The 8,596-nt window shown below is 44.5% G+C and overlaps 1 protein-coding gene across 2 annotated transcripts in view; it reads right to left on the reverse strand.

The window, feature by feature from the left end:
* Nucleotides 1-8,596, reverse strand: part of C8a (complement C8 alpha chain) — a 60,158-nt gene that overhangs the window by 14,293 nt on the left and 37,269 nt on the right. For both annotated transcript variants that reach the window (XM_021159830.2, XM_021159829.2), the window contains exons 8-9: nt 2,948-3,073; nt 1,609-1,766 (exon numbers count right to left, since the gene is read on the reverse strand). In XM_021159830.2, the coding sequence (XP_021015489.1) occupies nt 1,609-1,766; nt 2,948-3,073 (284 nt within the window). The remainder of the gene's footprint in view (nt 1-1,608; nt 1,767-2,947; nt 3,074-8,596) is intronic.

Raw genomic sequence — 8,596 nt, forward strand, 5'->3', positions numbered from 1 at the left:
AAAAAAAAAAAAAAAAAAAAAAAAAAAAAAAAAAAAAAAAAAAAAAAAAAAAAAAAAAAAAAATAGAGTTTCAGGTTTAGGTGTTTTAAAAATATCTACTGGTTTAAATAGATACTATCTCTATGCTTACATACATGTAAAAATGGGCACAAATATGGTGACAATAGTTAGGAGAGCAATAATATTTTTCTTAAAAGTTTCAAACAAACAGCTGTTTTTAAAGGACTATCCTGTATATTAACAAATGTAGCTTGACAGCTAGAATAATCCAGTTTGTGAGGTTAGGAACAAAGCCAGTTTCTTTTTCAGCTTTGTTTCATGTCAGGTCAGAGGATTCTTGCCTGGCAGGGGCGTGGGGAGGTGTGTGCCATGTGGATTGCTCAGTGGGGTCCCTGGCTTAACCCACTAAATCCCACTGACCTGGCAATATTGCCACAAAACCACCCTGCCCTGTGGCTAAGAATCAGTTCTAAGGAAAGTGCTAGGGCACAGGCAAATAAGAGCTAAACACATGGTCCATGGGCCTGAAATCTAGGCACTGTCACCTGGACACTATCTAGCCCTAAGCAAGTCATTTAGTGTTTCTGGGCTTGATGCCTAATCTGTTCAGTATTTATTGTCTGCCCTTTAACAAAAACATGGTACTCGGCACAATGGAATATTACTCAGCTGTTAAAAAAGTTAAGTTTGCAGGGAGATAGATGAATATGGAAATTGTAATATTAAGAGAGGTAGCCTGTTCCAGAAAGCATGTGCTCCCTGCTAGGTAGATCCTAGACATGTGTGTGTGTGTGTGTGTGTGTGTGTTTGTGTGTGTAAATAGCTGTGGATGTGGTAAAGCACAAATACCTTTAAAGGGAATCAAGAGAGGGTAAACTAGGTGGTAAGAAAGGACATATGGTTAACAGCCAAGGATACAAAGTGAACCTTTCTCTAATTTTCATGGTGGCCGTGTGGACTGAAGGAATAAGAACCACTCTTGTATTGCAATAGACTCCACCATGTGTTCTTCCTATGGGGGAGCAATTGTGAAAGTCTGGTGTTCTTTTGCATTTCGATGACCACGATCACCACAAGAATCGATCATGACTAGGGACTGAGTACATTTGTCACATTGACACACTTAGAAGTGACTTTTTTCATATTCATTCTGGTGCTACAGTTTCTAATTCTTTCTCTTTTCTTCTGTTTAAAACTATATCAAATCATTCTGTTATAGTGTTATGTAACATGTGAATTACATTGCTGTTCATAAACTACAGCTTTTGAAAGAAGTCATAACCTCCTAATTTACCAGATGGGATCTTTCGATTAGTTCATGCAAAAATGTAAGATGCTGTTTCATGTCTAACCCTGCAAAGGGTCCAGGCTAGCTGTGGTCAACCAGACCCTGAACAGACCTAAGGTTCTGACTCCAGCTGTCCTGTGGGTCTGGATTAAAGTCACATCTTCTCTCCAGGCAGGTTTGGGCAAGGGGACCAGTTCAGTGTGCCGTTACATTTAATCTTGTTCTTTGATGGGCTCATAATAAGAAATACAAAATGATCTGCTCGGCTTCACTTTCATTTCTTATGGACGTAGGGTTTCTTCAACTGCGAAAAGACTTACCTCAAAATCGATAACAACAGGGTTATACTTTAACGATCTCCCCCAGGACTGATATGTAATGGCACTGCTGTTGTGTGTCAAGACACTGCCCCAGACAGAACTTCCACCTTGCACCCGAGAAATTATGTCCTCCACTCCTGAGATTTTCTTCCTTATGTCTATCAAAAGAACGACAGTGTTAGCTTTCTTCCCCCCAAACCAAAGGGCTGTATGGCAAGTTTTACTGAGGAGATAGGTAGTAGTGTTCATCTGTTCACCTTAGAGTTAGCCCATTCTTCTATGGTAGTTGATAACCAGCAGGATGGAATGGACAGAAACCTGTGAGTGGAGCAGACTTGGAGAGACCAACCCACCCCAACATGGGTGATAAATGGCTTGGAAGGTCAATGGTTGTTCATCCACTTGTCCATTCATGGATCAGGAGTTTAACCTGGTGCATGCTGGCTCTTTTATTCTCTCTCTCCACCTCTCTCCCTCTCTCCCCCACTCCCTCTCTCCTTTTCTCTCTTGTTCTTGTTCTTGTTCTTGCTCTCGCTCTCTCTCTCTCTCTCTCTCTCTCTCTCTCTCTTTCTCCCTGCCAAATATTGCAGCTGCTCTGATAAATGTCACCACAGCTCTCAGTGCAGATACTGAGAAGAAAGCAGTTTGATGAGACCAGTTGGGAAGAAAAATTAGTTGTTGACAGAGTAAGCATTTGCCAGGTCAAGGAGGGAGCCTAAGAGGTCATCAGAAATAGGTAATTTGGCTCAATACTCAAGACATAAATAACCTAGGCCATGTGTATTACTTAAGCTGATTCAGTATGCACTTCATTTACTACTTCATCAGCTGTCTTCATAATCCTTTCTTTGTCCCTCACCTGAAAAAATAAAACTTGATTTGTATTTGACAGGTGAGTGAGTGAGTAAGCACATGAATGAATGAATGAATGAATGAATGAACACCCACACTGATGCGTTCACAAAATGTTCACTACCCACGTACTTTCTTTCACTGGTCATTATTCTTTGAGCTTGGACTTGGGAGTCATAAATTCTTCTCCCAAGAGACTTGCTTACTCCCTCAGCACCACTTCCTGATGAGATGACAAGACATGCTATCCATACCTCCCGTCTCACCCCATGTCTTCCTGGAATCTAGGAAGCATCCTTAGACAGCTGAATGTTTTGAAGATGACTTTTGTGTAGGCAGGGGGACCCAAAACAGAGATATTATACATAAATTATGGCTTGGGGAACTTGAAATGGAATCTGCTGGAGGAAGAGGGTCGTTGCCTGAATGATGTGCCCCAAGGAAAGTCAGGCTTCACTCTTGGGAAGACCCACTGATAAACACTTACCACGGTCGCCATCTCCAGAGTCGTCACAAAACCCTCCTGATAAACCTACTCCTTCAATTGTACTATCCTTAAATCCCAAGCCAATGCCACCGCCAATGCATTGTTGGACTTCTTCCACGGTAGTACCTATAGCAGGAAGACAGAAACAAAGTACTGGGATTAAAAAGGACAGCTGCCATGGTGCAACCAGCTCAGACTAGGAAAAGCTTTGGAGGCAGAGAGGACTCTTTGAAATAGTCACTTTTCTCTCCTGTGGATGGCCATCCAAACACCTGTAGAAATTGGGGAGTGGGGAATGGGTACAGTGACTCTAGATTCTCCTTGGTTTTCCTTTGCCATTCTCCTCTGAGTATCCTTGAAGCAAGTGTTCTAGTTCACCCATCTCCATTCAGCCCTGGGCTTTGCCCCATTTTGCACAGTATGTCCTCCAGTGTAAATGCTATCTTCCCTCCCTTCACCCTTTCTAAAGTCTATCCAAGCTCCCGTTCAAATAGCATTTGCTTCATGATGTGTTTTTGGAACCGAATACACCTCACTCCCTCTAGTTGTGTATTACTAGTCATCTTTGTCATTGATCTTTTTAATCAGAAGTTCAGTCATTTTTTTTCCCCAGAAGAAATGGCTGATAAATGAAAGACATTCAGTGAACAAATGTTGTAGTCCCATGGGAAGGGAGTGGAAGGAAACTTACAACTTCAAATCCCAACCATTGACATCTGAGAACTCTGAAAAGAGGCCACAATCCCACTGGCCTCGGTTTCTCATTTGTGGAAAAGAAGGGGGTTGTTCTCCCCCCAGACATGTATCAGCAGAAGCCCTCTGAGACACTAGGAATATCAGTTTCTGCACATCTCTGGAGCTGGAAGCAAACACCTGGAGGAAGAGATGCTCTGAGTAGCCCACTCGGCACCACGTAAAGGACTTCTGCTGTTTCCATGGAAGCACTGACAGTTTCTAGGGCATAACTAGTTGAGGAAGATTGAGCATATTTAATTGTTTTAATTAAAAAAAATATTTCAGTGGTGATAAATAAAAGTGGATGGAAAGGATTCAGAGGCAGAAGTTAGAGTGAATTCGTCAGCGAATGGTGGAGTGCTACTGAACCCTTCAGAGCACTGCCTGATGCATCCGGGCTGAAGAGCGCTGCGGAGCAACTGTGCTTTTAAAGGATCTGCAGACCCAGTGCCAGAAAGTGCTTGCAGAAGAGAATTCTAGCTTGGTTTGAGCCATGACACTTGTCTGCAGTGGCTTTGCTTTCTGAGGGGCCCAAAATAAGATACTAGCCAGTAAGGGAGGACCATGACTCAGAGAATCATAGATTCTGAGAGCTAAAGAGTCTTCAGACACCCAGCACACACTTCTCATTTATAGTCAGGATGCATATGGTTCATAAAGGTTAATTGTCTCACCTGAGGCCATGAGGCTGAAGTCAGGGAAGCTGAGATTCACGTGAATGACTGTCTGACTCAGAAGCCTGCAGCATCTTCCCCATCCCCAGTTATTGTATCAGACTAAAGCATCCTGTCCTCTGAGAGAAAAAAATGTAGTAGGCACCTGCTGTGTACTATCCTGGCCCATCATGTGCTGGCAATGTAACTATCTTGGGTTAAAACTCTTGTGTGTCAGATGTGACTCTGATTAACTAGTCCTTATAAGGTTGTGTGTGTGTGTGTGTGTGTGTGAGAGAGAGAGAGAGAGAGAGAGAGAGAGAGAGAGAGAGACACGCATGTACCAGCTGAAGCAAATCTATATCAGAGAGTTGCTTGTTGCTTGTTGAAATGCAGCAGAGCCAATGAGAAGGCTCTCAAAAGAAGTTGTGGGAGATGCTACCAACGGAGGTAGCCATACAGAGCCCACTGAGACATCCAGGCCAATGAGCTGGGTGCCATAGAGGAGCTCAAACCTGCATTCAAATGCGGGAGCTGAAACTAACATGGGAAGAAAGAACATATCCAGAGGGATGGGTGGAAAGAGGCAGAGAGATATAGTGCAGAGAACAGAGTAAGGTGTAAGGCTGTTGTGGAGAACCAGTATGGCCTAGGCAGGCAGCCTGATCTATAGAACCCTCTGCCCATGTTCTACCTCTACCCCGTCACATCATGGTCCGCAGGAGGCCTTGGACTTGGGACAGATCAAACTCAAATTGGCTTGAAGCCTTTGAATTCTGAATTTTGTGAGCTCATGTCTCCTCCCCATACCCAACTGTGGATTAAAAGGTAGACTCCTGGGGCCCATTTCCTTTCATTCCGAGTCTATATTTATGAGAAATTAGAAATCTGTATTTTCAAAAAGCGAGGGCCGCAGATGGTTCTCAGGTGGTGAGTCTGGAACACGACGGGTCCGCAGAAGGTGTCTGGTAGTTTACACCAGTGCACTGTGGCACATACTGCCTCAGTCAGTGCCTCCGCAGCAGAGAGGCCTTACATAGGGAAACAGTAGTCAGCCTCATTGCATCTACTCAGAATAAGAACGGAAAAAAAGCTGGGAAAGCTGGGGCAGGGCGGGGCTGGGTGGGGCTGGGTGGGGTGGGGTGGGGCAGAGCAGGGCTTTTTGGTTAATAATCAGGATTCAGAAACCCTTCAGGAGATTGAATGGATTCAGAGTCTGAGAAAAATGAGACTCACTTGGGAAACTTGTGACAGTTTACCCTGGGGACAAAATACCAACCATAGGAGCACACCCTGAGGAATGTGGAGAGCTGAGCAGACATGGCCTGAAGTTCTGGTTACTCCCAGGTTATCTGGGCGATGAAGCCAGATGAAAATGATATCTAGAAAACTACATGGGGTAAGTCCATGCTCCCCTCCCAGGTTAGAGAGATCTAGACTCTGATTTCAACCCTGAGTAATACATTTCATCCTGGAAACACTGCTTATCCATTAAAATGCCTTAAGAAGAAAGTCCTGCAACTTAAGACAGCGGATGGGCATCGGGACAGTGTGTCGACTGAAGGAGGCCAGGCTCAGAAGGACAAGGCTACATGCCCCCCCTTACATGAGGTATCTACATAGTGCAACCATTAAAAGTAAAGGAGATCTTAATGGTTTCCATGTCTGGGAGGATGGGGAAAGGGAGAGCTGCCAATCAATAGGCATAAAATCTCAGTTATATCTCTGTACAGCTCTGCTCTTGTCATTAATAAGATTGTGCTATAGACTTAAAATGCTAAGGAAGTGGATGTCCTTAGGTCCTTAGTGTTCTTGTAACAATAGAAGATTTTGTCTTCTCTCTCTCTCTCTCTCTCTCTCTCTCTCTCTCTGTGTGTGTGTGTGTGTGCGTGTGTGTATGTGTGCATACCTGCTTGTTCATGTATGTACATATGTGTATAGAGGCTCAAAGTAGATGCAAAGGAACTTAGGGAGTCTTCGATAATCTATCTTTGAGGGTAGATCTTTCAATCAAACCCATAGCTCACTGATGTGGGGCCTAATTAGTATTAGGTTTTCTTGTTTTGTTTTGTTTTGTTTTGTTGTTTTTGTCTACTTGACACAACCTGTGGTCATCTAGGAAGATGGAACCCCTTTTTTTCTTTTCAAAATTAATTAATTAATTGAGTAAGTAAGTAATTTTTGAGACAGTGTCTCACTATGTAGCCCTAGCTGTCCTAAAAGTCCCTATGTAGACTAGGCTGTCCCCAGACTCACAGGTATACATCAGACTCTACTTCAGGAGTGCTGGGATCAAAGGCCTGTGTCTGCATGCCTGGCCTCGGAAGAGGCAGCTCAGCTGAGCTGCTGCTGCCGTCAGATTGCTTACAGGCATGTCTGCAGGGGTCTCCTTGATAAATGACTGGTGTGGGAGGACTCAGCCCACTTAGAGTGGTGCTACCACAGGGAAGGTGTTCCTAAGTTATGGAAGAATTCAACCTGGTAAGCAATGGTAAGAAAGCCAGTGAGTGCTAGCCCTCTCCAGGCTGGGCTTCAGTTCCTGCCTCCAATTTCTCGCCCTGAGTTCCTTCCCTATGGACTGTGATGGAGAAGCATGTAAGTCAGGTTGATTTTTATCATGGTCTTTATCATGATAGTAGGAAGCAATATATGACAAGACCTTCATCCCTGCCTTCCCATCATGCTCATGGCATTTACTTGGGTTCTGAGCGCCAATTCTCTGGCTTCTGTAGCAAGTATTTTAACCCTGTGAGCCACATTCAAAGCCATAATCTTTGTAACAGGGAATGTTTATCTGAAAGCATGGAGAGCTCTCCTCGGTTGAGCAGCAACACTGCCAGACAACTCTCTGGGGGCGCGTGCTGAGTGGGAGGAACCCTAGGGGATTTTTAAAAGGCTTGAGTGTGTGGCTACAGGGCTAAGAACTTGCATCAGATGAACAGAGGCTTCAGAAAGGTGTCTTTAGACTCCCCAAGAGAGATACATCATGATGATCAGAAGCCAGCCAGAGATGAGCTGCCTCAGAGAACTCTCCTCATGAGGAGGACCAATGAGGGGCTGGCTGCCTGCTTCTCAGGGGTCAGCAAGGAGGCAAGAAGAGTGGAAGACCTGCGGTCTTCTCCTGCTGAGATTCTGACATGTTACGATCAGACCATAATGCTTCAAGAGAGCAGTTGGGGCAACTTTGATAAGCACATAACACTGTTTCAGAGCACACACAGGTGTCTTGGGAATAAAGGGGATCAAGGACAGTTAGAGTGGGAAGACAGGTAAACGGACAGAGGAGAGCTCTGATAATGTGTAGCAGGCCAGAGCAGTCTGCCTTAGGGGTCAAAAAGAGGATTCTGGATGCAAGCGGATCAAAAAGCAGATTACATTTCAGGAAAAAAAATGTAGGCTGTAGGCAGCAGAAAGATGTCTACATGAGAGCCCTACCATGTGGAGGGCTCATGTTCCCAGTGACAAGACAGCAAGTACTCAGAAAGGTTGACATAAATTCTAGATTTGAAAAAGTTGGAACTATCCCCCCCTGGGGGGGGGTTTGCATCTCACTCTAGCCTGGTGTCAAGAAGGGCTGCTTGAAGGAAGGTCTGCTTGGCAGTCCAGGAACTCAAAGAATATGTCTCTGGCCACCACGTCTACTGTCTGCTTTCCTGTTTGGCATGGCAGAGGTACAGGTGTGAGAGAGCTGTCCTCCTGCCTCAGCATGAGTACTACCCATTCCACGGGGCTCTGAAGTAGAAGTAGGCAGCTTGACGTCTGAGGTGCAGAAACACAGAGAGGCTCTGTTGTTCCTCAGATTAAAGGTATGACGTGGAAAACAGGTGTGATGCATTATTTCTCTCTCCCCGACAAACAAATGCCACTCGGCGACTATGATCTATCTGCTGTGTCGCTCTGCTACACTGGTTGCCTGCACAAACAGTCTCTCCGAAGGGAAAAGAGAGTCTTAGTGTCTGTCCCTGCCATCGCAGTGGGGAAGACAAATGCTTAGTTTGTGGCTGGACTGGCAGAGGTGTGCTGCCTATCCAACCTGTCCTTGTCATGCTTCCATTCATCTGTTTAAATTCATGTTTCTTGCTAACCACTGGCGGGTGTGAGTACCGTCTGCCTTTGTCTCTTTTATTTTTTTTTTTNTTTTTTTTTTTTATTCTGCATAAACTTTATTTTTGTTTTTTTTTTGATTTTTAATATTTTTATTACATATTTTCCTCAATTACATTTCCAATGCTATCCCAAAAGTCCCCCATAGCGCCCCCCA

The sequence above is a fragment of the Mus caroli genome, chromosome 4 (assembly GCF_900094665.2).
Source record: "Mus caroli chromosome 4, CAROLI_EIJ_v1.1, whole genome shotgun sequence".
Classification (NCBI taxonomy): domain Eukaryota; kingdom Metazoa; phylum Chordata; class Mammalia; order Rodentia; family Muridae; genus Mus; species Mus caroli.